Consider the following 27,561-nt stretch of genomic DNA (forward strand, 5'->3'; position numbering starts at 1 on the left):
TCACTTTCCAGGCAGGGCAAATATGCTTTTTTATTGTGTCTGTGAGATGAAATGAGAAGTCCTGGCTGGGTCTGACCCTCTGGCCTCTGGCCTCCAATCCCAGAGGCTGTCTCCCTGGTCGGGGGAGGGTGGCTGGCGGTCCAGACTGTCGAAGCTCAGGCCAGGCCGGGACCTGGGAGTGGGTTAGTTCAAGGTAGATGGTCAAGGAAGGCAAGCAGGACAAGGTGGAAGTCTCGCGGCTTGTGGAGGTAGCAGGCATGGCCTGCATTGCGTAGCTTCACTACAGAGTGGTTGGGCAGGTGGCGGAGCTGCCGCAGTGACTCTCGAGCCAGGATGTGGTCTAGCTCTCCATACAGGATAAGGGTTGGAGTCTGCAGGGCAAGGCAGAGGGCTGTGATCTTGGGGCCTGATGAGTTTCTGACCCCCAAGCCACTTCCTAGGAAGCCTTCCCCAACACCATCCAACTCTTCCATCCAAGATCAGGGATAAGGCCATGTCCCTCCAAGTAAGACTTGAGTCCTGAACCCCCCCCCCCCAAGCCACAGACAGGGTGCCAGGACCTTTGAGATCCTTCTCCCAGTACCTTCACAGCCCAGAATTGCTCCTGGGTGTAGTTCTGGGTGGAGGTGGGTGCGATGGGCACGAATCCATGTAGCTGGTGGTGGCCTCGCATCAGGAAGGGCAGGGCATAGTGGCCACTCAGCGAGGGGCTCACCAACACTGCATTCTGTACCTCCAGGTCCCGCAGCGCCCGCTCCAGCAGCGCTGCCCGCCCTGCCTCTGTGCTTGCCTCCTTCAAAGGTGCCGAGTTCCCAAAACCTAGGAACAGCAGCAGGTACCAGCTGAGGGGCACTGGGAAGGTACACAGGACTTCCTGCCCACCACAGTGGGGGAAAAAGTTGGGGACCAGTGGCACTGGCACACACTACCTAAAACTGCCCAGAAGCTATTTTTTGGTAATGTAATATGCCTGTTAGAAAAGCATATCTTGGCCAGGAGTGGTGGCTCACGCCTGTAATCCCAGCACTTTGGGAGGCCGAGGCAGGCAGATCACCTGAGGTCAGGAGTTTGAGACCAGCCTGGTGAACATGGAGAAACTCCATCTCTACTAAAAAAAACACAAAAATTAGCTGGGCATGGTGGCAGGCGCCTGAAATCCCAGCTTCTTGGGAGGCTGAGGCAGGAGGATTGCTGGAGCCCAGGAGGCGGAGGTTGCGGTGAGCCAAGATCGTGCCACTGCACTGCAGCCTGGGTGACAGAGTGAGACTCTGTCTCAGGAAAAAAAAAAGGAAAAAAAAATGGAATGCAGGGTTGGAAAATAGAGTTAAGTTAACTCCCCACCAGGAGCCTGGGATTCAAAGCTCCTGGTAGAAGGAAAGGGCCATGGGCTGCATGCAGCGTATCTTTCATTCATCTAATATTAGCAAAATGAAAAAGACTGAAATAATACCCAGTGTTGGAGGAGACATGGGGAAATGGGTACTTTCATACATGACAGGTGGGAAGATAAATCCATACAGTGTTTTTGGAGGGTGAGGTAGTAGTTATCTAAATTTAAAAATGCATGTCCTGGTGGCTGGGCGCGGTGGCTCATGCCTGTAATCCCAGCACTTTGGGAGGCGAGGCGGGTGGATCATGAGGGCAGGAGTTTGAGACCAGCCTGACCAACATGGTGAAACCCTGTCTCTACTAAAAATACAAAAATTAGCCGGGCATGGTGGGGCGCACCTGTAATCCCAGCTACTCAGGAGACTGAGGCAGGAGAATCGCTTGAACCCAGGAGGCGGAGGTTGCAGTGAGCCGAGTACGAGCCACTGCACTTCAGCGAGGGTGACAGAGCAAGGCTCTGTCTCAAAAACAAAACAAAAACAAAAACAAAAAAACGAAACAACAAAACGAAACACATCCTTTGGCCCATCAATTGTCCTTAGTAGCTACCCTAGAGAAATTATTGCTCACATGCTCAAAGAAGCATGTCCAAGGATGCTTTAGCTACCACATTGCTTGAGCATTCCACCAGTAGAGGAATGGCTGGATAAAGCCTGTCCATCCTTCCTATGGGACACACTGCAGGGTTGACAACAAAGAGGGAGGTTTGCAGGGACCGGCATGATCCTTGAGACATGATGTAGGGGGAGAAAACCAAGCTACAGATGGATGTGCTAAGCAGACAGGATACCAATCATGTTTACAGCCCCCACCAGACAATCCTCTATATTGTCTGCATCTTTACGTGTGGGAATACCCAGAAGAGGGTGTGGCATCCCCTAAACTTTTTAGAGAGGGAGAGAAATGCGGCACCGGTCTCTCAGAGCTTCGCTATTTTTTAGTATTTTTTAATCCTCTATGACTCGATGACATTTTTTCATCTTTTTAATGACAAGAATGATAGCATAAATCATTTGTGTACTTAAAAACACAAAACCTATATAGTTTGTCATAGAAAGTACACTGCTTGGCCGGGCGCAGTGGCTCACACCTGTAATCCCAGCACTTGGGGAGGCCGAGGCAGGCGAATCACCTGAGGTCAGGAGTTCAGGACCAGCCTGGCCAGCATGGTGAAACCCAATCTCCACTAAAAATACAAAAATTAGCCAGGCGTGGTGGCAGTTACCTGTAATCTCAGCTACTGGGGAAGCGGAGGCAGGAGAATCGCTTGAACCTGGGAGGTGGAGGTTGCAGCGAGCCGAGATTGTGCCATTGTACTCTAGCCTGGGTGACAGAGCAAGACTCTGTTTCAAAAAATATATATAAATAAAATTAAAAAAAAGAAAGTATACTGCTTGTGGAGAGTTTTTATTTGCTCCACGACCTAGAATTCATACTGTAGTTTTCATGGTAGAAAATGAAAACACTGACTTTTTCATGGTGCCACCTTATGTTGTGACCTGCCACGGCTTGTCCAGACACTAGGGTCCAGTTGCCCCCCCCAGCCACACTTAGGGCTTCCCTAGACAAAGGGGTGGGGGTGCTCACCTGGAAGGTCAAGGGCCACGGCCCGGTAGCCCCTCTGTGACAGTAGCTGCAGTGTGCCCAGCTGCTCCCACGTGTGAGAGTTAAAGGCCTTTCCATGAAGCAGCACCACCTCCACCCTGCAGGCACACAGGGGAATGTGTATGCTGGGGACCTGGTGTAGCCCACCTTTCTTTATTCCTAGGCTTCTCCCATTGCCCTCCCAGGCCCTGAGCACCCTGAGTATAATGGGGGTCCCACACAGGGACTCCCCTTGGGCCTAGTCCCTCCACTAGACCCTTGGAGCAGCACCTACCTGTGTGCCTGGTTGAGTGGGAGCACCTCGCGGTAAAAGATGGGGGAGTTGCCAGGGGTGAGACCAGCCAAGACTGTGACATTGGGGTCTCCCCAGAGCCAGGAAGTCTGCTCAGGGGGGCCCAGCAGCCCCACATACAGTAGGAGCATGAGCAGCAGACTCAGGCCCAGCAGGGCTACCTGGGACCGGCTCATGGAGGTCTGTACCACAGTCTGGAGGAGGAGAGGAGAGGGAAAAGAGGCTGGGACTGAGCCCCTACAAGGACCCTGGATCCCATCCCAAAACCCCACCCAGAGTCCCCAGCAGAGGAAGAGCTCTAGCCCTTGCCCTTTCCCTTGCTCTGGGCAAAGTTCTGGGGGTTCACACTCAACTACTCCACATGCCAGGGCAAGTGCTCAGATACCTCACAGTGTGAGGAGGTGCATCTGAGGTGTTCCCTGGCACACAGCATGCTCAGTGACCACCACCATCATGGCATCAGCTGAAACCACTTCCGTTCATCAAGCGCTTATGAGAGCAGGCCCTGAGTGTGGCGCTTCACATACAAGGTTCTTTTCCACCAAGAATGCTGGGGAGCAGACGTGATTATGGGTCTCTTATAGGCGAGGAAATGGAGGCTCAGAGAGGTACATTCTCTTGCCCAAAGTGCCAAGTAGCAAGTGGGGGAATTGGGGTTTGAACCTAGGAATGGGCTTCTAACTACCAGGCCACACTCGGTTTGCCAAGGAGGAACCCGTGGAGCTGGGAGGTGATGGATGAACTGGAGCCTTGCAGGTGGAAAAAGTGGTGAGGGCTATCAAAGAAGAAAGACTGCGTGCAAAGGGATCTCCCACTTAAGGGCATGTTTGGAAATGGTTCTTTTAATCTCACGGCATTTAATACTGCTAAAATCAGAACGCGTTTTACAATCACATTATAACTAAGGTCTAACCCAGCTGTTATGAAGAGGCTCACAGAGAATGTCTGTAATAGAGGAAAATGCTGAGGAGTAAGGGGCTGCAGGGCCAGGGAGGAGCATGGTACACCCAGAAATGAAAAGCACGGTGTAGAGGTTGGAGAGATGAATGCCGCCTGCTACTCACCATCCCACACACAGACAGCTTCTGGCCAAATGACCTGCTTCGTGGACTCCTCCAGTCTGGGGTCTCTGCCACCCCAGAGGACAGCCCTTAGGACCCAGGACTCAAACAGGACAGGCCTTTGAGACTGCCACTTCCTGACCTTGTGTTTTCAGTTTGTCAGTAAAATGGGATAACCTCGTGGCTGCCCTCCTAAGCTTCCTGTGAGATTTTGATAATACCGTGGACTGGATCAGGGCTGTTCCTGTCATTTCTTGGGCCTAGGATGAGCACGCCTGCTTCCTTCCAGGAGTCCAGCAAACACATCTTTATTTTATTTTTATTTTTCTGAGACGGAGTCTTGCTCTGTCGCCCAGGATAGAGTGCAGTGGCACAATCTCGGCTCACTGCAACCTCCGCCTCCCGGGTTCAATCAATTCTCCCGCCTCAGCCTCCCGAATAGTGGGATTACAGGCGCCCGCCACCGCGCCCGGCTAATTTTTGTATTTTTTAGTAGAGACAGGGTTTCACCATGTTGGCTACGCTGTTTTCGAACTGCTGACCTCGTGTTCCACCCGCCTCGGCCTCCCAGAGTGCTGGGATTACAGGCGTGAGCCACCGCGCCTGGCCAGCACATCTTTATTTTGTGCCAACTGGGCGCTTGTCCGAGCTAGGAGCCGGGGGCCCGTCTTGGGTCCTATTCTTCCCTCCGGGATGTTTTGGGGATGTTTCCTGAGCCCGCATCCCCAGGCTTCGGGGTCGGGGGGTTTGTGGGCCACAGCAGCAGCCGCCTTTCTGCTCTTTCTGGAAAACCAGGACCTAGTGGAGGAAGAGCGCGTTCCTCTTTTCTTGGAGACCACTAACAACCTCAGACGCGCGTCTCTAACTGGGCGTTAGCCCAGATTCCCACCGGGCGCGAGGGACCTTTCCTTGCTGTCCACTCGGGGCGCCCCAGCGCTTCTCCAAGGCGGGAAGGGCGGGGCTTAGGCTGTTGCCTTGGCAACCCAGTACTAGGCAATTGTAGCCGACCTGCAGCCGGCCGCCTGGGGGGGGTTTGCGGGGGGCAGGGTAAACTGTGCCCGCGTTAGGTCATTGGAATATGCGTTGACAATGATACACAGGTGCACACACGCACAAATACGAGTCTTGCCTCCACACGCTTTTCTTTTGCACAAGCTATTTCCTGCATGTACATGCAGCCTCCTTGCACACACACTGGCCTGTGTGCAGTCAATCCCTTGTAATGGTACCCTCTACATCACGCACACAGTCAGGCATCAGGAAGCCAGAGAGACTGATGGAGATGCACACTTTCAAAACCACAGGCTGATCCTCAGAAATACTCAAGCACGGTCATACACACAACCATAAGACTACACACTCACACAAGAAAGGAACATGCACAGGAAAGCAGACACACACACACACAAACCCCCAGAAATGCACACACGCAGACAGGTAGACACATACCCTTAAAATCACACGCACACAGAAATACACTCGGAAGACATACGCTGACACAAGCAGGCAGACATCAACACCCCCCCCCCAAAATACAAGCGCGCGGAAACCCACTGACGGACACCACGCAGACACACGAGCGTACACATACACCCAGACCCCCAAGAACATATGCAGACCCTGCGCACACACATAACACGCGCACACACATAACACGCGCGCACACGCACACTCGCGGCCCCAGCGTCTGCTTCTTCCGCGGGACTCTGCCCCGGGGCGCCGGGGCAAGGGGCGGGGTAAAGACGGCCCTCCCCCGGGCCACCGGCCGGCCTCCCTCCCCGGGGAGACTCACCGGGCCGAACGGGTTGAGCGGGCGGGCCCCGCCCAGGCGGAACCAGCAGCCGCACAGCGCCCCGACCATGGCTGCCTCCGCAGCTCCGCGGGCCGCTCCGGCTCTAGGCAGCCAGGAGCGCGGCCACCTAGACGCGCCTGCGCACTCCGCAGCCGCGGGCCTGCAGCCCAGTTACCGAGTTGTCTGAGTGGAGGGGATGCTGGGGGCGAGCCCCAGCACTCTCTGGCCTCCCCCTGCCCAGATTTTCGGAATTGTTTTTGGCTTGAGGGTCGGCGGAGAGCCATGTGGCTTCTTCCCAGTGGAACATCTCCACCCTGGCTCAGTTCTCTCGCCTGTATAATGGAGTTAAGGATAAAACCCACCGCACAGGGTTGTCCTAGGTTCTCAAGGACGGGTCAAGCCTCAGAACAGTGTCCGGAACAGAGGCCTCGTTGTGTAAATGCCAGATATTGTTATGCAGCAGCTCCAAGTCTTGGCCGAGCCAAAAGTTTCCTGACTCCTATCCACTCCTCCCCACCCCTCCCCGACGCACACCCACAGTCAGAGCCTGGGCTGGCCCTGGGCTCCTTCACGTCTACTCATGGCGCCTGCCCTGGTTGGCGATGTGTTACAAACGTCTGGCCTGTCCCAGGCCCAAGGCTCCGCGTGGCGACCAGGCCCAGCACTGGGAGGCTGTGCAGAGCGTGGCGTTTACTCCTTATTGCTACTCTGCAGAGGTTGGCAACATCTGACCCGCTCTACAGGCAGGAAACAGGCTCAGGGGCATTGGGAAAATGATCAAGGTCACTTGGCTGGACACTGGCGGAACCTCGCACTCAAACCTGTCGGGCCTCAACTCCGTGCCAGGCCAAAAAGTTGCCCTAGGCAGTTCTGGCTGGGGATAAGGGAGATGGGGAGCAGGAAGAGAGCAGCAAGGATGCGATCCCGAAGGAACTTTCCTCCTCAGACTGCTCCATGTCCATGTGGGGCAGGTCGCTGAAGAGTTCGAAACCGTGCTCAGCACCGCGTTTGGGGCATGTGGGACCGAGAGGCTTTGGGAAACTGACGCCGCTGTGAGAAGAACGAGTTTAGCGGAGTCTATGGACTCTGCGAGCTTGTGGCCGCAAGAGGGCGCCCCGGAGCACGGTCCAGTCCCCGCCCCCGCTGGATGGGGCCCGACCTCTCCCCAGCGTTCCTCCTCCGGCCCCAGTTCACCGCCAGCACGCGCCTGCTTCCCGTCTGCGCGAGTCCACGCAGCTCCCCAGGTACCCGCCCTGCACTCCTGACCCTTTCTTCTCTCCAGTCAAAATCCAACTCCACCTACCCCAAGTCTTACTTTCTCGGATCCCTGGGTCCCCTCCTTGGGGGTTGCCACCATTCCCTCCCCGTGCTCCCTTCCAGAGCTAGCGAGCCAGAACCGTGGTCCGCGGAAGCAACCTGACCGCGAGGTCAACGCGTTGGGCCCCAGGTGGCAGCGCATTGAGCACCCCGCGTCCCCGGGGGGTCCCCTTTCCCACTGGGCGCTTCGGTTTCCGCCTCTAGAAAATGGGCTTACGGTGTGGAAGCGCGCCTGTGGTTCCAGCTACTGGGGGTGAGCCGGGAGGATCACTTGAGCCCAGGAAGGTCAAGGCTGCAGTGAGCCATGATTGCGCCACTGCACTCCAGCCTGGGCGACAGAGCGACACATCTTCTCTTAAAAAAAAAAAAAAAAAAAGACGAAGAAAATGGGCTTTTAGTCCCGGCGCGGTGGCTCATGCCTGTAATCCCAGCACTTTGGGAGGCCAAGGTGGGTGGATCACTTGAGGTCAGGAGTTCCAGACCAGCCCGGCCAACATGACGAAACCCCGTTTCTACTAAAAATACAAAAATTAGGCCGGGCGCGGTGGCTCATGCCTGTAATCCCAGCACTTTGGGAGGCTGAGGCAGGAGAATGGCGTGAACCCGGGAGGCGGAGCTTGCAGTGAGCTGAGATGTGCCATTGCACTCCAGCCTGGGCGACAGAGCGAGACTCCGTCTCAAAAAAAAAAAAAAAAAAAAAAATTAAAGGTCATGGTGACGCGCGCCTGTAAACCCAGCTACTCGGGAGGCTGAGGCAGGAGAATCGCTTGAACCCAGGAGGTGGAGGTTGCAGTGAGCCGAGATCATGCCACTGCACTCCAGCCTGGGCAACAAGAGTGAAACTCCGTCCCAAAATAAATAAATAGAATAAAATAAAATAAAATAAAATAAAATAAAATGGGCTTTTTACCCCAATTTGGGCTCCCTCTGGCCTGCGTTGCCAACTCATGACCTGTAATTTACCGTTGATTGAGCACCGAGCCCTTACTACGTGCTAGGCATGGTACCTGCATGGCCTTATTTAATCCTATCAACCACCTATGAGCTAGTACTATTGAATTATCCCCATTTACAGAAAAGGATAATAACGATGAGAATAAGAACAGTAATCATAATGGAGCCCCACCACATATTGAGTTTTTACAGCAGGCACCCCCACTGATAATTTTTCTGTTTTTTTTTTTTGAGATGGAGTTTTGCTCTTGTTGCCCAATCTGGAGTGCAATGGCGAGTTCTCGGCTCACTGCAACCTCTGCCTCCTGGGTTCAAGCAATTGTACTGCCTTAGCTTCCCAAGTAGCTGGGATTACAGGCGTGTGCCACCACAGCTGGCTAACTTTGTATTTTTAGTAGAGATGGGGTTTCTTTCTCCATGTTCATCAGGCAGGTGTCAAACTCCTGACCTCAGGTGATCCGCCCACCTCGGCCTCCCTAAATGCTGGGATTACAGGCATGTGCCACCGTGCCCGGCCTAATGAGAGTTCCATTTGACTATCAGCTGGCTCTTTTTTTTTTTTTTTTTTTTTTTTTGAGACCGAGTCTCACTCTGTCGCCCAGGCTGGAGCACAGTGGCACGATCTCGGCTCACTGCAACCTCTGCCTCCTGGGTTCAAGCGATTCTCCTGCCTCAGCCTCCTGAGTAGCTGGGACTACAGGCACGTGCCACCACACCTGGCTAATTTTTTATTTATTTTTTTGGTAGAGATGGGGTTCCACCATGTTGGCCAGGGTGGTCTCGAACTCCTGACCTCAGGTGATCCACTCTCCTCGGCCTCCCAAAGTGCTGGGATTATTACAGGCCTGGCCGATAATTTTTCTTAAACTTTTAATTAAATTCCTAATTCTTGAGGTTGGCTTTATTGTTCCCGTATTTCAGATCAAGAAGCTGAGGCCCAAGGTTAACACACTAAAGTAAATGGTGGAGGCAGAAATAACACCTATGTCCTCCTGACCCCGAAGCATGTTCTTAAAGTTCTGGAAGCCTCCTGGAGGCTTCCTTGCTGCTCCTCTGGGACCGCCACCCTGGGCAGGGTGTTCTGTGGCCCCTCATCATCGTGGCTTTGAACCACAGGCCCTTCACCAGCACAGCAGCGGCAGGCATGGCGGCAAGTGTGGAGCAGCGCGAGGACACCATCCAGGTGCAGGGCCAGGCCCTCTTCTTCCGAGAGGCCCGGCCCGGCAGTGGGCAGGCTCACTTCTCTGTACTGCTGCTGCATGGTATTCGCTTCTCCTCCGAGACCTGGCAGAACCTGGGTACACTGCACAGGCTGGCCCAGGCTGGCTACCGGGCTGTGGCCATTGACCTGCCAGGTACTTAAGGGGCAGGCTTCTGGGCAGGGGTTGGGGAGGTCTCATCAGGGACAGGACCAGGTTCCTATAACATGTAGCCCCTCCCCACTCCAGGGGTGGGGGCGGTGGGATCTGGAGGACCCAGCCAGGCTGGGCCCTGAACTTGACAGCGTTTGGTCAAGCACACTCCAAGGGCCTCTGAGCAGTCTTGATCCAGATGTGGTCCTCACTGCCCAGCTGTTCCTCACTGTTACCTGGGCATTGTCTCAGTGTCTCTGAGCCTCTGTTTACTCATCTGCAATGGGAGATAACCACACTCATGTTTGGGGCTGGCTCTAATGAGAATGGAATGAGATAATCCATGTGAGTATGTGGCTAGTACCTGACACAGAGTAATCGGTGCCCAGCCAATTGGAAGTAAAGTATTGTGACTGAGTCATAACCATAGGCTTTTGGAAGCCCTAAGGAGTGAGACCTGAGTCTTCTGGAGCCTTGGGGGACAAGGCAGGGCCTGGTGGATGGCCAGGCCCCCACTTGTGATCCCACATGCAAAGCCCTGAGCTGGGTTCTAGGGTAGGTGGGATCAGTGCCCAGACTGCCTGTCATAACCCAGATGGCTGGGTCCCAACCCTTGGTGCCAGGTGTGAAAGGAGCAGCATGGCTGGCCCCACCCCCTCAGGCCAGGGATGGTATGGTTTCAGGGCTCAAGGGCGAGCCTCCTGCCCAGGCAGGATTGATTCCAATGGTGGGTTGGCTTGAGCTTCAGGGTGAAGGTCTGGAGCTAATCTTGTTGGTGAAGCCTGAATGACTGGAGGAGGAGCTGCAGAACCCACCCCTCAGCTGCTGTCCTTCAGGAGCCTCTCCTGTCCCAATCCAGGGCCAGGTGCCTTTCACACAGTTAATTTTCACAACAATCTTAAATGGCAGATACTTTTGTTATCCCCCTTTAACAGATGGGGAGACTGAGCAGCTGAGAGAGGGCTGAGGGGGACCTACCCAAGGTCACATAGACAATAAATGCAGAGTTGGGTTCTGGACCCAGACTTGCTGGGCTTCAGGGCCTGATTCTCTCCAGGACACTTACTGCTCGGGAGACAGGCACAGACGTGGAGAGAAGTGCCTCATGCTTGGCACGATAAGATAGAATGAGGCTACTGTAGGAATAAATGTGGGCACACTGGATGTTATAGGAACCTGACCACAGAGAAACTGACCTAGGAGGGCTTCCTGGAGAGAGCATCCATCTCCGTTGTTTTGCCATTCACTGCCCTTGTCTTGTCTCTTTCACACCTGAATCCCTGCAGGTCTGGGGCGCTCCAAGGAAGCAGCAGCCCCTGCCCCTATTGGGGAGCTGGCCCCTGGCAGCTTCCTGGCGGCTGTGGTGGATGCCTTGGAGCTGGGCCCCCCGGTTGTGATCAGTCCATCACTGAGTGGCATGTACTCCCTGCCCTTCCTCACGGCCCCTGGCTCCCAGCTCCTGGGCTATGTGCCAGTGGCCCCCATCTGCACTGACAAAATCAATGCTGCCAACTATGCCAGTGTGAAGGTACCCTTGTGTGGGAAGCTAAGGTGCCCCTGCCAGGAGCAAGGAAGGGTGCATCCCTGGGCTTTCCTCATCTGGGGGCTGGGTAATCAAGGGGTGTCTTCTGGGAGGAGCTGACCACCCAACTCCACCCTTTTTGTTTACTCAGCAGACTACTGTGCCAAGCCCTGTGCTTAAACTGTGTTCTGGGGCAGACACCAATCTGTGCCCCCACCCACTGGGCCAGCTTGTCTGTCTCCCTCATATGGGGTGGTCCCAAGAAGAGACTGAAGTGGTGGGGAGGGCTGGGGATGCTATGGCAGGTCCCTGTTGACTCTGCCCCACCCCCCTATCCTTCCTCTCAGACTCCGGCTCTGATTGTATATGGAGACCAGGACCCCATGGGTCAGACCAGCTTTGAGCACCTGAAGCAGCTGCCCAACCACCGGGTGCTGATCATGAAGGGGGCGGGGCACCCCTGTTACCTGGACAAACCAGAGGAGTGGCATACAGGGTTGCTGGACTTCCTGCAGGGGCTCCAGTGAAGCCCAGCACTGCTGCAGGGGGTGGGCTGCCTGCCTGCCCTGAGCTCTCTCTCGCACGCTCTCTCTTCTCTCACAGGCTCTGGCTCATGCACATGCAACAGGTGCGTCTGTCTATATGTCTGGGTTCTTGTCTTTTGTGGTCTGTTTGTCTTTTCTGCCTCTTTCTCTTGCAGTGATAGACTGAGGGGGTAAAATCAAGAGAAAAAACCCTCAGGAATCAAGGAACATAATCTGGTGGAGGATAATCCATTACATGAGCTTCTCCTGTTCTTCCACTTTCCTGCCTGGCTTTCACTCCCTCCCCTGCTCTGCCCAGCCTTTCCCTCCCACCCACTCCTCCTTCTGCAAATGCCCTGAAGGCCAGCCCTTCCCCCAACACCCACTTCCCCACCTCCTTAGGCCCCAGATACATACATGCCCACATGCACGCTTACATGTTTAGAGCCATCCTTGTTCCCAAATATGACCCTTCGCTTGAGAGCAACTGCATAGGTACATGTAACTCTGGACTGGCATGCACATTGTCATGTGCAGCTTTGCATATACACACATGCATACATGAGCCTCCACACAAGCACTTGCACACGTGTGGACTCCTAACCATGCTAACCTCACTGGCTGGGAAGGTGGGGACCCCATGGGCCAACCCTTGCAGGAGGCCCTTTTGCAAGGCTTAGGGTGTGGCCAGCCCTGAAAGCTACTTGGACACAGGTTTCAGCTGGCCCCAGCCCAGAAGTGACCCCCAGAAAGGGAGGGCCACCGCTTCGCCCCCCTGCTTTTACCCTTCCTTCTGGGTGCTCTACACCTCCCCAGGTTACCCAGCCTGAGGCATCTCAGCCAAGCTTGTTTCCTGCTCTGAGGCTTGTGGGGTGAGAGCCAGAGTGGAGGTCGGTGAAATAAAGTGATGCAATCAGACCCCACCGGCTCCTGCTTCTAAGAGCGCCGCCCCTCCCCCACCCCTGGGACCAACACTGTGGGCTCCTCCCCCACCCTGGCGGGACCAGATGGTCCCCCTGCCCTTTGTCCACCAGGCCAGATGGAGAGGAAGGGAGATTGGATTCCCCTCCCCACCCACACATACCCAGGTGCCAAGAGACTCAGCTGTGGGGGGAGGTGGAGGTCAGTGGGACCAGGCTGAGCCGATTATGGAGTGGGGGGAGGAATAGTTGCTCCCCCGAGGGCGGGGGGTGCCCAGGGGACTTGAGAACAGTTCGTCTCCACCCCCACTAGTATCCCTTCCCCAGTAAAAGACTCAACGGAGCCCGTTCCTTGCGACCCTATCCCCAAAAGGAATTCCGGGGGTTGATTTGGGGTTATCACAGGATCGGGTGCACAGGGCCACACGGCTCTCAGGCCCCTCCTCCAGCCTGTCCTGCGCGGACGAGGGCCGGGCCGTGCAGCTGTGGGTGGCCGAGGAGAGCGGGTCTTGGTGGGCGCAAGCCCGAGCGGAGGATGGCGCGTAGCGAGCAGAGCCGGGAGCTAGGCGGGGCGCGGGGTCCCAGCCAGAGCTCGGAGGGACCCGGGCCGGGAGCGAGGCGGAGCCGGGGCTGGCGGGGCCAAGGCGGGGATGCGGGTGCAGGGGGCTCGGCAGAGGCGCCGGGCGGGCGGCCCGGGCCGGAAGGACTGGCCTGGCGGGAGCGGAGGGGCTTGGAGACGGGCGTAGCGGGTGCGGTGAGGGGAAGGCCGTGGCTGGGGACCGGGCTTCAGGCCGGACGCCCCTACCCCCAACCCGTGGGGCTCTGGGAGTGGCAGGGGAAGGGTCGCCTGAGCCCTCCAGGAAGCGGCCGCCGCTCGGGGCGCACCGCGGCGCGCGGGGCGGGGCGGGCGGCTGCGGCACTGGGGCGGCTGGGGCGGGCCCGCCGCTCTGTAATCGGATCCGGGGAGGGGGCGGGGAGGGGCCGGGCCGGGCGGGCCGGGGGGTGGGGGGGGGGGGCGCGGAGCCGGGCTCCGGGCCGGCCGGGCTCCGCGCCTGTCAAACCCCTCATTGTTCGCAGCTGATGTCACTCGCAGTTGTGAGCGGCCGCCTCTCCCGGGGACAATGTGGGACTGAGCGGCCCAGCCGCCGTGCCGCCGCCGCCGCCGCCGCAGGACAGCCCCAGCGAGGTAGGGCGCGGGCCGGGCGGGGCACGGCGGGCCGCGAAGTTTGGGGGTTCGCCCGGGGGCAGGGAGCCCGCGCCCAGATCCCTTGGTTGGGGTCCCGGGTTTGTGAGACTGCGAGGAACACGTTCTCTGTCCCACACCGCTGAGGCCTGCACAGGTGGGGGGCGCTGGTCTGCCAGAGGCGCTCTTGGCACCAGGGAGGGGCTTCCTGGACCTTAGATCCCAGATTTGAGGCCCCCATCCCACTCGCTGTTTCTGTCCTTTGCGCCTGCTCCTCTCTCTGCCTCCTGCCCTGGGTTCTGGTTCTGCTCCATCTCTGCCCTCATCTGCCACTCCCCTGTAGCTCCTGGCTGGGCACACACCCCTTCCCATCCTCCCCAGTCGTTGGGGGAGCCAGATACAGACCTCCAGGCCAGGGGTGTATGGATATGACAGCTGGGGGCTCAGAGTGGTCCTTCTTGCCCCATAGCTCTTCAGCCCTTCAGCTCTGACCTAGCTTCTTGGCTGGGGTCCTGGGGGGTGGGGGTGGGAGGCTCTGCTACTCACTTCAGCTTGGCCCTCATGCCTGCCTGGCCAGGAGAGGGAGGTGCCCGCCTCCTCTCTCCCCTATCCCTGGCCCGCCATCTTGAGACCTGTGGCACCCACTGCCCCACCCGGCCCCAGCACCCAGGGGAGTGGTCTCCAAGGTGATGATGCACCCAGGGCCAGTTGCATTCCTTTCTCCCCACCAAGCCCAGGATGCTCATGTTCGTGCTGAACCAGCAGGACATGTGTCCCCAGGGGCTCGCCTTCCGCTACAAAGGCTCTTACAATCCATGAACTTCCTAGGAGCTGAGCTCCTGCCCTCCCTGTTCCCTGGGTCATCCTCATTGCCTCAGGACCAGTACCTGGGACCCTATTCTTTCCCCATCTGAAAAAATCCCCTGGCCTTCCCAGGTCCTGGAGCCCCCTCAATCTCCAGGGCACCCCCATCCCAGCCCCCACCCCCTAGCCTTCATCAGCATGCAGGCTCAGGCTGCCCAAACACAAGGGGATTGTTCTTCTTGCATGCTCAGGGTGGGGGGCTGGGAGCAGGCAGCCCACACACCCTGGCAGGCCCAGGCCACGAGGAGGCTGGCTTGCCCCACCCTGTGTCCCCAGACAGGCTGTCCACCCTCCCTACTCCCATCACTGCTGCCCCTCCAGCCTCTATCACCATTGCCCAGTGGCGCTGACATCTTGAGGAAAGAGCTCTGAGCTGCACAGGTAGACCCCTGGGTTCTCCAGCTCTGCCAGTTGTCTCCCATGTAGGCTTACAAACATTTCCCTTCCTCTCTGGGCCTCGAGCCCCTCTTGTGATTAGTGAGACCTTTCCAGCTGTGACAGGCTGAGCCCAACTCGACTCTGTGAAACGTACCCCACCCCCCAGCTCTTCTTCCAGTCCCCCTCTTCCATGAGGAGACCCACTCTGCTCCCACCCTCTGAAAACTTAAAGCACAAACCAAATCCGCCACCCCATCAGCATACCTAGGGAGCTCCTAGTCCTGGTAAAATGGCAGGAGTAGGGCTGGGGATGCTGAGAAAGGAACCAGGAATCCTGTTCAGGCAGGTCCTACCTCTGCCCATGTGGCTGGCCCTCATGTCTGGGTCTTCTCACTCTACTCTCATTACTCCTCTGGGACCCTCAGCCCCATCTTTGGTTCCAAATGTCCCCAGGCCCCATGAACCTTAACTCTTCTCCCTGCACACTGACCCTGGTCTTGTCTCAAATTTCCTCTTTCTGGAGCTCTGTGTATAGTGGAAAGACAGGCTCAGAAATGCCCAACGGGGACTTCTTTGAGTTGCAGCAGCATCTTTGAGGGGCACAGAGGCCTGAGTGATCACATCTGACTTGGAAGCCTGGCGAGGGCTTCACAGAGGAGGTGGCATTTGAGAAGGATTTTGACAGAGAGTGGGGAGGATGGGCGTTTTGAGCTGAGGTAAGCCTGGACAAAGGCCCGAAGGGCTGGAGGTGCTAAGTGTGTTCTGCAGCCTGGCATGTGTGAAGGATGGGGTGGAGATGAGACAAGAGAGACAGGGGCTGGATCATGAAGATCCTTGATGGCCTGTCTGTGGAGCTCAGGCTTTATTCTTTGGGCACTGGGCAGCCATGGGTGGCTGTTGAGCAGCAGAGTAAGCATATAGTTTTCAGCACGGAGAATAGAAGCTAGAGGCCTTTCTCAATGTAGGTGAGAGAGTGAGGGGATGGGTACCATGAGGCTGTGGCCTTTCTCCTGGAGCCCAGCCTGGGCCCTGGCTTGATTGGTTTCCCTTGGTTCCGAAGACTCCTGGGGGCTGCCTAATGATGCTCTATGGAAGCTGTAGCATTTCTGGCACCTGCCAACTTGTCAGAGCTGCCTTTCCCTTCCTGGCACTTTGTCTATGTGGCAGATCTGAATCAAGAAGACAGAGGCTGGAACTTGTGGACCCCAGGATGCTCACCTGAGGCTTCCCACTCCCCTCCTCCTCTCCCAGCTGTAGATGATTGGCTATCCCGGGAGGCTGGGCACATGTGTCCAAGGATGGTGGGGCAGTTCTTATGAAGGCCTGGCTAGTTAGGAGAGTGAGCATCTCCAGAGAAGGGATTGGGCAGGAGAGTTAGGAGCCCTCGATGCAGACCTGCTGTGGCCCAGGGTCCACCCCCACCACACCCTGCCTCCCTGGATGCTCCGAGCCATTCCCCAGCATCACTGGGTGTGGCTAGCATGGCTGCTTTGGGAGTGGGAATAGGAGAAGGGGGCTGCTAGGTGGGGAGCTGGGGGTGCTGAGAGGATGTGGGGGGATGTGAGATGGAGAGTGAAGCCCAGGTGGGTCCACAGGCCCTAGCTGGTCCAGGCATTCTGGCCAGCAGAGCGGAGGGAATCCCCCAAGGGGCGGGCCAGTCTACTTGAATCGCCTGGCCCCAGGAGCCCTCCCCTCCCCCGGATTGTTCTTGCTCCAGAACAAAGGCAGGGTGGACATTTGATCCCTGCATGTGGGGTGAGCTGGCTAAGCCCCCAGCCCTTTGATTGGGCAGCTGTCATGGGAGAGAGACAGCTGGGGGGGAGGGGCAGGAAGGGGGCAGCCACCATCGCTTACACAGCTGTCACCCCCCCGCCTCCTCCAGCCTGAGTGGCAGAAAGCCAGGGACAGAAGGAGTGGGCACTGGGGCTGGGGAGGGGGTCTGGGAGTCAGGAGGGAATGCCCGAGGTCAGAGGCCTGGTGTGAGCTTGGTGTGTCCTGCCAGGGAGCCCTGCTGACCAGAGGGTGCTGGGCACCCTCGGAGGTGAGCTGGAGGTCACTGTGGCATGTTGTGTGGCTGCCACGTGGGTGGCCCGGCAAAGACCCAGGGCCCACCCGGCTGAAGCAGCAAATGACTCCCTAGAGCCCCACTGAGGGCAGGGGGAGCCAGTGATGCCTCATGGGGCTGCTTGTTCCTTGGGCCCTAGGAGAATAATTTGGAAGACATGGGTCAGAACCCCTTGTTCTTGCCTAAAGATGGGAAAGACCTTGAGAGTCTCTCAGAACAGGAAGGGCGCAGATAGACCAGCAACTCTCTCCCTACCCCCAGCCCCTAAACACAATACAGGTGGGTTTAGATCAGGTGAGGACCTGGCCAAAGTTACCCAAAGGACTTGGGGCAGTGGGTCTCTGCTGGAGACCCAGGAATCTTTTCATGGCAGAAGCTCTAGGTCTGGCCATGTTCCAGCCCTCCTGCCCCATTTTTCCTGGAGGCACAAGAGGTCATGTGGAGAATGTTTGGGGACAATGTCAGGTCTCCCACTGGTTACCATCCCAGGGGGTCCTTGAACCCCAGAAAATTTTGGAATTTAAGACCGAGGCTCTGGACAAGTTGTCAGTCCTTTCCAAATAGGATCCCTGTCTACTAGCCAGGCAAAGGTCTCAGAGACGACTGAAGCCCAATCCCCACTTTCAAAGGAGCCCGCCCTCCAGGAAGAGGACTAACAGATCCAGACAGGAGCAGCCTGAAAGGGGAGGCAGATGGGGCTTTGGATAGCCTCACACTAGCAATGCTAGTCCCACCGTGTCCCACCTCTCTGTGACCTTGGGCAGGTTACTGATCCTTTCCAGGCATCAGGTTCTCCTTCTGTGCAGTGAATTCATCCGCTCAGCTAACCAGTATGTTAGCTGAGTTCCAGCTGAGCTCAGTATGTTCTGAGCACCTTCTCTGGCCTGGCTCTGAACTGAGCCCTGGGGACATAAGGAGAAGGCAGCAGCCTTGGCTCCTGCTCCAAGGGGCTCCTGGGCTTGGCTGTCCAGAGAGGCAGAAACCAAGCACGTCATCACAAGTGCTTTGATGGGGGAAGTGCAAGCAGCCGGGGGAATGTCTAGCAAGGGCAGCCAGCATGAGGCTGGCCAGGATGCTGGGAGAGCACAGTCCCTGCATCCATTGCTCATCTCCACCCTCTGGAGTCCCTGTGGCAGAACTCAAATGGAAGGAGGAGCAGCTGTGCCCAGGGGAGCAGGGTGTCACCTCCGTTGGATAGGTGAGGAAACAAAGACCTTATGCCATACGGTGGCTTGCTGGGGCTTCTTAGAAGGAGCCAGGCTGGGAGCCCCTTTCACCTTCTGTGCTCAAGCTCTGTCTAGCAAGGGGAGTTCAGAAGAGGGCGTTGGACAGAACTCCATGCCCTTTCCTGTCATGTCGGGATGGGGCAGGGGGCCGAGGAGGAAGGCGCCCAGAGACTTCTGGAGTGTTCCAAGCTCAGCACACTCATCCTTCACCCGCACACCCTCCTGGGCATGAGGAATTTGCAGTGTTAGGGCTTGGTCTTGGCCCAGACTTAGCACCAGTTGGTCCCACTCCCTGTTTTCCCCATAGGGTTCTGGTCCCCCAGTGAGCTCCCTATCAAGGCTGAGCCTTGGCAGCAGACAGATGCCTAAGGAGAGGGATTTCCAAGCAGGATTAAGGTTGAGGATTAAGTCGGGGCATGAAAAAGGGTCGGGTGGGGAGGGCTGGCCACTGAGCTAATCCCAGCAGCTAATCTCAGGCTCCACCTTCCTCCATCAGTTAACGGCCTTGACATTTCCGCAGCCCACCAAATCCTTTTCTTACCCATCACGCAGTCCTAGGGAGAGGTATTCCCTCCATTTTATGAGTGAGGAAATTGAGACTCAGAGCCCAAGTGACTTGTTTCTGGTACAGTAGAAAGTGTTCCAGGCTGGGAATGTGGCCAGCCTGGACACTTCTTACCTCCTGTTCCCAAGGCCATTTCCAGCACATAGGAGAGAGATTGGAAACCAACGTGCAGAACTGCCAGTCCCCTGACACACTATGCCCCACCCACTGCAGCTCAGTGCTGAATGAACCCTGCCCAGAGGTGTCTGTAGTGAGCTTCTGCCCTAGTGACTTTTGGTAGGTGGGAGTGTGCCTCAATTCCCCCCTCAACCCCTGCCTCAAGCCTTTACCAGGCAGTGGCAAGACCTGACCACACCCGAGGCCTCCCTGCCTTCAAGGCTTCCCATGGCTGCTCCAGCTTCCTCCCCAGCTGCTCTTCTGTGCTCCATCCAGCATCTGGCCGCTGGACGCAAGTGCCTCTCATATAGAGTAAGCTTTCAGCCTGAACTCCACCTTCAGGGCCCCATCCACAGAGGTGACCTCTTCCAAGAGGTCAGGGAGGAGGCTCTCCTCTCTGGACTCCCATAGGCTTCCTAGTTAATTATTTCTTTTAGTGTCTCTGGGTAAGGGAAAGGCTAGGTACCTACCATGTATGTGCTTATTGTTCTAATTCTCATCACTCTTTGGAGATGGGAATTTGTATCCCCTTCTACAGATGGGGAAGCTGAGGCTCAGAGGGTTGAATGGGCTCCCCAGGCTTACATAGCTCGTGAGACACACATAAGCACCCCAGTCAGAGGGTTGTGTGGCGCTTAAGCTCCATGCAGTCTCTTTCCTCTGGGAGTTTGACTAGCCCAGCTCTGGGGTCCCCATGCAAGGGCAGGGGCAGGGTGAACTGGGCTCCTCTTGAACCCCTCTTTGGCTGCCCCTGCCAGAGCCGGCCAGGTCACAGCGCAGACACACTCGCAGGTTGCTGTGGCCCCAGCCTCGCCTGACAGAATGAGCGGCTCGGATGGGGGACTGGAGGAGGAGCCAGAGCTCAGCATCACCCTCACGCTGCGGATGCTGATGCACGGGAAGGTGAGTGGGAGGTGGAGGGGAAGATGAGTGGGAGGTGGAGGGCAAGGCGAGGCAAGGCTGGGCTGGGCTGGGTTTCACTCGGTATCCCAGTGGGGAGGGGCTGGGCCTGGGCACTGGCACCCATCTGACGGCTCTTGTCTTGTCCGCAGGAAGTGGGCAGCATCATCGGGAAGGTAGGTGCCCAGCTCTGCTCTGTACATCCCCCTCCAGCTGAGGCTTCAGCCCAGGGAAGGAGGCTGTGACCTCTAAGTTAAGAGTGATTATCTGTTTTGTCTCCCACAGAAGGGCGAGACTGTAAAGCGAATCCGGGAGCAGGTGAGGATGGAGTTTGGGGGAGGAGCCCAGGGCACCTGATGTGGAGGGGAGATCCCTGCCCCACTTTCTCCCTGAACCACTCCTTCTGGGCTGACCAGTGAGTGCCCCAGAGGGTGGCAGTTTTGAGCCTTGCCTCGGGCCTAGTGAGTGGAGCAGGCAGACAAGTTCCGGCAAGGGAGCAGGGAAGATGCCCCGCTGCCCGGCGCTCATTCTGTATCTGCAGAGCAGTGCCCGGATCACCATCTCCGAGGGCTCCTGCCCCGAACGCATCACCACCATCACCGGGTCTACAGCGGCTGTCTTCCATGCAGTCTCCATGATTGCTTTCAAACTGGACGAGGTCCGTGGCTGGCCAGGGCAGGAGGCCAAGAGTGGTTCCCCAGGAGGAACGCAACTCCGACTCCAGATAGTGGCTATGGGTGGGAGGGGAGGTCAAGCCCAGGACAGTGTTCCCTTGAAGTGGGACTGGGGAAAGGGTACCCTCCTGACCCCATATGGCAGGGACAAGCATGGCCAACCCACCGTCTCCCTGTCCCAGGACCTTTGTGCTGCTCCTGCAAATGGTGGAAATGTCTCCAGGCCTCCAGTGACCCTGCGCCTTGTCATCCCTGCCAGTCAGTGTGGCTCACTGATTGGGAAGGCTGGCACCAAGATCAAGGAGATCCGAGAGGTGAGGGGCGAGATATACCACCCACAGGGAATCCGGGGCAAGGGAGCAGTTGTAAGAGGGGTTTGGGCTTATGGTGTCCTCCCCCTCTAGAGAGCTCTGAGCCTGGGCAGCCCTTTTCTGGGTTATGGGAGCAGCCAGAAGTGGCCCCTGTTCTCTGTTTGCAGACTACGGGTGCCCAGGTACAGGTGGCAGGGGACCTGCTCCCCAACTCCACAGAGCGAGCTGTTACGGTGTCTGGGGTGCCTGATGCCATCATCCTGTGTGTGCGCCAGATCTGCGCTGTTATCCTGGAGGTGCTGCCCTGGGGCAGGGAGAGAGGGGGCAGGAGATGGGCCCTGGGTCTGCCTTGTCGGGTACCCCAAACCCTATGCCTGTGCCACAGGTGGGGCAGGGCAGGGCTGCAGGGATGGATGATGAGCTCCAGGGATTATGTGCATTTCCCTGGGGGTCATGGTGGGGGCCTGAGGCCACTAGGCAGTTGGGGAGGTTATCAGAGCCTGAGAGGGTCCTGACAGAGCCCTGTTTATGCCTTCCAGTCCCCACCCAAAGGAGCCACTATCCCCTACCATCCGAGCCTCTCCCTAGGTACTGTTCTTCTCTCTGCCAACCAGGTGAGGGGAACAACAGGAGCAGTGGGACACATTACTGGAGAAGGGGGATTGAGATGGAGGAGGGGATGGAAGAAGGAATTGGAGGTCCAGGGACGGGGGAAGGAGTGACTCTGGCTGAACTGCCCTAATGTCACAGTAACCCCCTTTTCACCCACTTTGTCCCCACAGGGCTTCTCTGTCCAGGGTCAGTATGGGGCTGTGACCCCAGCTGAGGTGAGTGACCCATAGCCCAAGGCACCCCTTCCCGAACCATGCCTCCTCTGACCTCTGACCCCTCTTTGGCACAGGTCACCAAGCTCCAGCAGCTCTCAAGCCATGCGGTCCCCTTTGCCACACCCAGCGTGGTGCCAGGTAAGCCACCCCTGCACAAGGAGGCAGGGGGAGGGTCCTAAGAGGGCAGCCCCCTCCCTTCCAGGGAGAGTGGAAATGGTGGGGTGGGAAAGGCCCAGAACCGCACTCAGTCCCTCTTCTCCCCCTCAGGACTGGATCCCGGCACACAGACCAGCTCACAGGAGTTCTTGGTTCCCAACGACGTGAGCAGGGGATGGGATGGCTGGAGGGTGGGTAGGGGGGCCTGGGGGTCTGGGCCTCACCCAGGGTTGAATTCTGCCTTCCCTCTAGTTGATTGGCTGTGTGATCGGGCGCCAGGGCAGCAAGATCAGCGAGATCCGGCAGATGTCAGGGGCACATATCAAGATCGGGAACCAAGCAGAGGGCGCTGGGGAGCGGCATGTCACCATCACTGGCTCTCCGGTCTCCATCGCCCTGGCCCAGTACCTCATCACTGCCTGGTGAGCGCGTGCTGGGCGGCAGTCGGGGAGCAGGTCATGGTTCTCACGTGCCCAAGAAAGGCAGGGGTGGGGAGAGGAAGCTGGCCTCCTCTCTCTATCTGGGCCCGACCTCTGCCTCTCCTAACCCTACTCCAATTCCCCATGGTCTTTGCCTAATTCACCCTCTGTTGCCCCATCTCCCCCCTCTATATCCACCTCTCATTCTCCATTGCTGTCTCTTTTCCCTGGGTCTCTGGCCACCCCATTTCTCCCTGCACCTCATGCTATATCTGCTTGTCCTTTCTTCCCTTCCTCTTCCACTTTTCCCATCTTCCCCTCAAACACATCCACCCCATGTGATTGTTCTCTGTTCACTACCTCTCTCTTGCCTTTCATCTAATCTCATGCCCATCTCTGCCCTCATTGCTCCTCTCTCACTCCCACTTTCCCCTTTGTCTCCCCTCTATATCCCTCTCTCCAGTCTAGAGACGGCCAAGTCTACCTCTGGGGGGACGCCCAGCTCGGCCCCCGCAGACCTGCCTGCCCCCTTCTCGCCACCCCTGACGGCCCTGCCCACAGCTCCCCCTGGTCTGCTGGGCACACCCTATGCCATCTCCCTCTCCAACTTCATCGGCCTCAAGCCCGTGCCCTTCTTGGCTCTACCACCTGCTTCCCCAGGGCCGCCGCCAGGCTTGGCGGCCTACACTGCCAAGATGGCAGCGGCTAATGGGAGCAAGAAGGCTGAGCGGCAGAAATTCTCCCCCTACTGAGACCAGCTGAGGTACAGGCAGGGGCAGGCAGGACCACCAGCAGGGGGCTGCCTCCGCACCCTACCCGCCCAAGGAGACTCCACCCTGGGGTCCCAAACGCCGCTAACGCCCAGACGCATGGATGCACCCCCTACCCTGCCTCCGTCTATGGGAGTTCTTTCTCTCAGAGTGGGGGCAGTTTCTGGCCCAGGGGTCTGAGCTGCGGCAGCCCCAGGGCAGGGGGCCCTACCTCCTCAGCTCTGTGCTTGGATACAGGGAGCAGCCAGGAGACTCCCTAGTGCCCCCACCATGGCGGGTGTCACTCACGCACTCCCCATCCCTTAGGGCTTCCTGGCCTACTGCATCCTTGTGGGAGTCAGGGAGGAGGGCCCGGGGGGTAGCTGGGGCCAGGCTTCTCTCCCCACCACCTGCAGATTTCTCGCTGCTTCCACTGATACCCTTTTGACTGGAATGAACTGGCTGGGCTTGTCAGGGGGCACCCCAAAGAAGGGGCACTGCCAGGTAGCTGCGGGAGTGGCATGGGGCAGGGGCCCAGTTCTCAGCAGCAGACACTCTGTACAGTTTTTTCAATCCCTGTTTTTGAATAAATATTCTCAGCGACCAGGAAGTTGTGAAATACTGGTGTTGTGGGCAGCAAAACCTCCAGAAAATGGGTGCAGCTGAGGTCCTGGAGGACCCCCAAGTGTGAATCCACCAACCTCAATTAGGCCTCAGCCCCTTCCACACGCCAGTTCTGGGGCTTCAGGACCCTTTGGGGGTGAAGTCGTCCAGCCTCCTACTTCTAACACCAAACTGGTCCAGTTGTCTTCTGGGCATTTTAGAAGCAGATGGAGGAGTTTCAGTAGCTTTGTCCAGACTCTCCTTGATGCAGATGTCAGGGAAGTCCTTCTGAGTGTCTCTCCAGTGGTTCTTCCTGCTGTGGCTGTAACCCAGATACTGCCCTGCCTGGCGGATCACTTTGGTTGTGAGCCCTTAGGGCCCTCTTCTTTGTGACACCTGCCCACCTTGGCCTGGGGACCACCTGTGAGTTTCACAAACCACCTATGCTGGAGGGGCCCTCAGAGATGTTGCAGGGTGCAGATGGGAAAGCTGAGGCCTAAGGAAGGGTCGGCCTGTGCACAGTGCTATGCAGTGTTGGGCCCAGACCCCAGGATTCCTGGCTCTCAGACGTCCGTGGGCCTCACCAGGCTGCAGACACCCTTTCTCCTCCTGTTCCAGAGCCAGATGTCCAGCAGGGCACCTGCTGTGACCTGTGCAGGGGTTGGATGAGCCCCCACGGAAACCACCCTCCTTTCTCCTGCTCAGGAGAGAGAACTCTCAGGTGGCCCTTGGTATGCTGGGGCTCCGCCCTCCTGCCAACTCGGGGGTCTGTTCTGGAGCCTCGGAAGGGCCTACGGCAGGGCCCTCTGTGGGTCTCTGGAGGCATTGCAAGAGTGCCCGCGGGTGCCAGGCTTGCGGAGTGCAGGCCCGCAGAGGTCCAGGCAGTGCACGGCGAGAGAGGCGGCCCAATGCCAAGCGCACAGGGCGCTGCAGCAGCCCATATAGGAAGGGGTGAGCCGCGAAGGCCGAGTAGGCGACCCAGGTGACAGCCGCCTCGGCTTCCGCGGCCCGCGCTGCGGGCGCCAGGCACGCGCAACCATAAGGCAGCCAGCAGGCTGCAAATTGGCCCACGGCCAGCGCTGGGGCCAGGGCCGCCTTGCCCCCGGGCAGGCGAGGCCGGAGGGGCGGCAAGATGGAAAGGCGGCTATCCAGAGAGTCCGAGCGGAGTCGGGACCCGCGCGCCGGCCGCGGGGGCCTCAGGGCAGCGCGACGCGCCACCACGAAGATGCCGCCGTAGGCGCCGAGCAGCAGGAGGGCGGGCAGGGCGAAGGCCAGCAGGGCCCAGAGCGGCCGGAAGGGCCCGAGGCCCCCAGCCAGGACCGAGCAGCGAGCAGGAGCAGGGGGCGGTGCGGGCGGCGGGCCGAGCAAGGAGAGCGCGCCCAGCAGTCCAGCCGCGGCCCACACGGCGGTGAGCACGAGCACAGGCGGCGGCCGCGAGCCTGGCCGCAGCGGGTGCACGATGAGGCGGTAGCGTGCCAGCCCAAGTGCGGCCACCCCGAGCGTGCAGGCCGGCAGCAGAGCGGCGGAGAGGAAGCGAGCGGCGCGGCATGGCGCGGGGCCCAGGCGCACGCGGCCCAGCCCGGGCGGCGGTGCGGCCAGCAGGCCCAGCGGCATGATGGAGGCGGCCGCCAGCAGGTCCACGACGCACAGGTGCGCCAGGTAGAGCGCGTCGCGCAGTCCCGGCGTGCGCAGCACCACGACCAGCAGCGCGCCGTTGCCCAGCAGTGCCCCCACCTCCACGACAGCTGCCAGGATCAACCCCACCGAGCCTGCGACTTCTGAGGCGTTCAGCCCTGTGGAGTTGGCCATTTGGGCTCTCAGGCTTCACCCTGCGCTGGGATGTAGATGGCAGAATGGAGCCTACAGCTGCAGGATTTCCATCACCTGTTCCTCTTGTCCCCTGCTCCTCTTGTCCCTTGCTCCTCCAGCCCCTCACCTCATTGGCTGCCCAGGAGGTGGCTCCGACGCCCAGGCTGCCATCCTCTTGGGGGCTTGGCCAGGCCCATGGAGGGGTGCAAGGATGAGTCTGCTGTCTTTCTCCCCTGCCCCAGCCTAGCTCCAGCAACTCAGCCCCTGTCGGAGATGGTACTGGCTGTCACTCTGATGTTGCCACACAGGGCTGGCAAGGGAAGGGCAGGGCCTGGCGCCAGCCCCCTGGGTCCTAGCAGCTGCCAGCTGAAGGCTGGAGGCTCTACTGTGGAAGTGCTTGGGGGTGCCTCTAGGGTGGAGGGGTGGAGGACAGAGCAGGCACAGACTTGGAGCCTAGACTTGAGAGGGTTAGAGTGTGGCTTTGGAGTCAGCCAGAGCCTGCTCTACCTTTCTCAGTGGTGAGAAGTGCCCCGCCATCTCCTGTCCTCCCCCATCCTCATCAATGGGATGAGCATTTAGCTCTCTTATTAAAGGGAAACTGAGGTACCAGTGAGACGAAAGCTGAAACAGGAGGACCCTTAGGCATGCCCTGACCCCCCAAGAGGGCTAGTTCTCTCAGAAAGAAAGGAGGATGGAAAAGTGAGAGAAAAGCATAGGACATGGCACATAGTAGGTGCTCAGCTAATATTAACTTCACACAGAATAGGTGCTCCATGATAGTGTGTGTGATGAGTGAGAGGAGGCCTTAGCAGGCAGATGCTCTTTGGTTTTTTTTGCTGTTGTTTGCTTTTGTTTTCGCTGTTAGCAAACAGGTCCCCTTTTGGTAAGAGCACCCTGAATTTTCTTTTCTTTCCTTTTTTTTTTTTTTTTGTGACAGGGTCTCTGTTGCCCAGGCTGGAGTGCAGTGGTGCAATCTTGGCTCACTGTAATCTCTGCCTCCCAGGCTCAAACGATCCTCCCACCTCAGCCTCCTGAGTAGCTGGAACTACAGGCATGAGCCACCACATCTGGCTAAACACCCTGAATTTTCTTTAGGAAACCACCCCTCCCCAATTCTCAGGACAGGAAGTTTGGGTGAACAAGATCCCCACCCTCTATTTTCCTGATTAGGCACAAAACTCAGTCCTGACTAATCAGTGAATGTCAGGGTTCCCCACCCCAATGTGGTTGGCTCATGGAAAGCCATGTAACTCCCGTGGGGCATATGCCCCAGGTGAAGTCACCCAGTTTCATGGCAAAACCCTATCTATAGTCTGATAGCTTGCATTGGTATCTGAAGCCTCTTCCTCTTTTCACGAGTATCCAGCTGCCTTTTCAACATTTCCCCACCAGGACTTTCACTAATGGGCATCTCAAACTTCCTATGTCCAAAACAGAACCATGACTCTTGACCCCTCCCCAACAACCTGCTCCTCCCAGAATCTTCTCCATCTTAGTGTCCATCTCAGGATGACTCCCTCTCCCCCACACCCTATATCCAGTCCGCTGAGGTCTCTGGAATCCAGCCATTTCTCACCATCACCATCAAGCTGGTCCCAGCCACCACCACCTCTCACCTGGACCATTTCAGCATCCTTCTAACTGGTCTCCCGGCCTCAGCTCCTGCACCTTGCACTGGCCATCTGCCTGTTTGCCCTCAGATTCATTCCCTTCTTCGTCAGTGCTATACTGCCTTCCTGGGAACTGTATTTCCCAGGCTCCTTTGTCAACTGACTTTGGGTATGTTCAGCCAATGAAAGTTACCAGCAGAAGACTGATGGATGGGAGGAGGGAAGAAGCCAGGATTTATTTCCCTCTGAAGCTCAGCCAGGGGCTCCCTTCAGGTGGCCCCCTCTGTGGTTCTGGCTCCTGCAGGGTGATCCTAGCCTCTGGGCATCAGAGCACCATT

The 27,561-nt window shown here is 57.8% G+C and overlaps 4 protein-coding genes across 17 annotated transcripts; 2 read left to right on the plus strand and 2 right to left on the minus strand.

The window, feature by feature from the left end:
- ABHD14A (abhydrolase domain containing 14A) lies at positions 1-6,473 on the minus strand. 2 transcript variants are annotated; one of them, XM_009238949.3, is made up of 5 exons: positions 6,140-6,473; positions 3,269-3,480; positions 2,977-3,092; positions 584-819; positions 1-371 (listed from the first exon to the last, which is right to left on the minus strand). In XM_009238949.3, the coding sequence occupies exons 1-5, from the start codon at positions 6,206-6,208 to the stop codon at positions 189-191; spliced, it is 816 nt and encodes a 271-aa protein (XP_009237224.1). In that variant the 5' UTR covers positions 6,209-6,473; the 3' UTR covers positions 1-188. The 2 variants fall into 2 exon arrangements, with proteins under 2 accessions (XP_009237224.1, XP_054408144.1); XM_054552169.2 differs by lacking the exon at positions 6,140-6,473 and adding an exon at positions 3,672-3,833.
- Positions 6,474-7,267: 794 nt separating this feature from the next.
- Positions 7,268-12,726, plus strand: ABHD14B (abhydrolase domain containing 14B). 2 transcript variants are annotated; one of them, XM_063722082.1, is made up of 4 exons: positions 7,268-7,383; positions 9,527-9,765; positions 11,049-11,290; positions 11,632-12,726. In XM_063722082.1, exons 2-4 carry the CDS (start codon positions 9,555-9,557, stop codon positions 11,809-11,811), a joined length of 633 nt encoding a protein of 210 aa, XP_063578152.1. In that variant the 5' UTR covers positions 7,268-7,383; positions 9,527-9,554; the 3' UTR covers positions 11,812-12,726. The 2 variants fall into 2 exon arrangements, with proteins under 2 accessions (XP_063578152.1, XP_009237225.1); XM_009238950.3 differs by lacking the exon at positions 9,527-9,765 and having other exon boundaries at positions 7,287-7,383.
- Positions 12,727-12,759: 33 nt separating this feature from the next.
- Positions 12,760-23,807, plus strand: PCBP4 (poly(rC) binding protein 4). 12 transcript variants are annotated; one of them, XM_024244331.3, is made up of 14 exons: positions 12,760-12,896; positions 13,806-13,914; positions 19,924-20,068; positions 20,218-20,241; positions 20,351-20,383; positions 20,607-20,723; positions 20,922-21,053; positions 21,218-21,346; positions 21,590-21,664; positions 21,833-21,877; positions 21,952-22,015; positions 22,145-22,197; positions 22,286-22,455; positions 22,916-23,807. In XM_024244331.3, exons 3-14 carry the CDS (start codon positions 19,988-19,990, stop codon positions 23,202-23,204), a joined length of 1,212 nt encoding a protein of 403 aa, XP_024100099.1. In that variant the 5' UTR covers positions 12,760-12,896; positions 13,806-13,914; positions 19,924-19,987; the 3' UTR covers positions 23,205-23,807. The 12 variants fall into 12 exon arrangements, with proteins under 12 accessions (XP_024100099.1, XP_054408139.1, XP_002813715.1 ...); XM_002813669.5 differs by having other exon boundaries at positions 12,780-12,930; XM_063722081.1 differs by lacking the exon at positions 20,607-20,723 and adding an exon at positions 15,738-15,869 and having other exon boundaries at positions 12,836-12,930; positions 13,806-14,068.
- Positions 23,658-26,858, minus strand: GPR62 (G protein-coupled receptor 62). Its single transcript, XM_009238951.4, has one exon. It carries the CDS (start codon positions 25,611-25,613, stop codon positions 24,522-24,524), a length of 1,092 nt encoding a protein of 363 aa, XP_009237226.2. The 5' UTR covers positions 25,614-26,858; the 3' UTR covers positions 23,658-24,521.
- Positions 26,859-27,561: the final 703 nt, after the last annotated feature.

The sequence above is a fragment of the Pongo abelii genome, chromosome 2, assembly GCF_028885655.2.
Source record: "Pongo abelii isolate AG06213 chromosome 2, NHGRI_mPonAbe1-v2.0_pri, whole genome shotgun sequence".
In the NCBI taxonomy this organism is placed as follows: Eukaryota; Metazoa; Chordata; class Mammalia; order Primates; family Hominidae; genus Pongo; species Pongo abelii.

Bases quoted from the DNA above. Each gene is read 5' to 3' on its own strand.
- ABHD14A (XM_009238949.3), bottom strand. From the start codon at position 6,208: ATGGTCGGGGCGCTGTGCGGCTGCTGGTTCCGCCTGGGCGGGGCCCGC. The intron at 3,481-6,139 runs GTGAGTCTCCCC...CTCCTCCTCCAG, and splicing joins CGCTCAACCCGTTCGGCCCG to ACTGTGGTACAGACCTCCAT. The intron at 820-2,976 runs GTGAGCACCCCC...TGCTGTTCCTAG, and splicing joins CGTGGCCCTTGACCTTCCAG to GTTTTGGGAACTCGGCACCT.
- ABHD14B (XM_063722082.1), top strand. From the start codon at position 9,555: ATGGCGGCAAGTGTGGAGCAGCGCGAGGACACCATCCAGGTGCAGGGC. The intron at 9,766-11,048 runs GTACTTAAGGGG...GAATCCCTGCAG, and splicing joins TGTGGCCATTGACCTGCCAG to GTCTGGGGCGCTCCAAGGAA. The intron at 11,291-11,631 runs GTACCCTTGTGT...CCTTCCTCTCAG, and splicing joins CCAACTATGCCAGTGTGAAG to ACTCCGGCTCTGATTGTATA.
- PCBP4 (XM_024244331.3), top strand. From the start codon at position 19,988: ATGAGCGGCTCGGATGGGGGACTGGAGGAGGAGCCAGAGCTCAGCATC. The intron at 21,665-21,832 runs GTGAGGGGAACA...TTGTCCCCACAG, and splicing joins TTCTTCTCTCTGCCAACCAG to GGCTTCTCTGTCCAGGGTCA. The intron at 22,456-22,915 runs GTGAGCGCGTGC...CCCTCTCTCCAG, and splicing joins CAGTACCTCATCACTGCCTG to TCTAGAGACGGCCAAGTCTA.
- GPR62 (XM_009238951.4), bottom strand. From the start codon at position 25,613: ATGGCCAACTCCACAGGGCTGAACGCCTCAGAAGTCGCAGGCTCGGTG.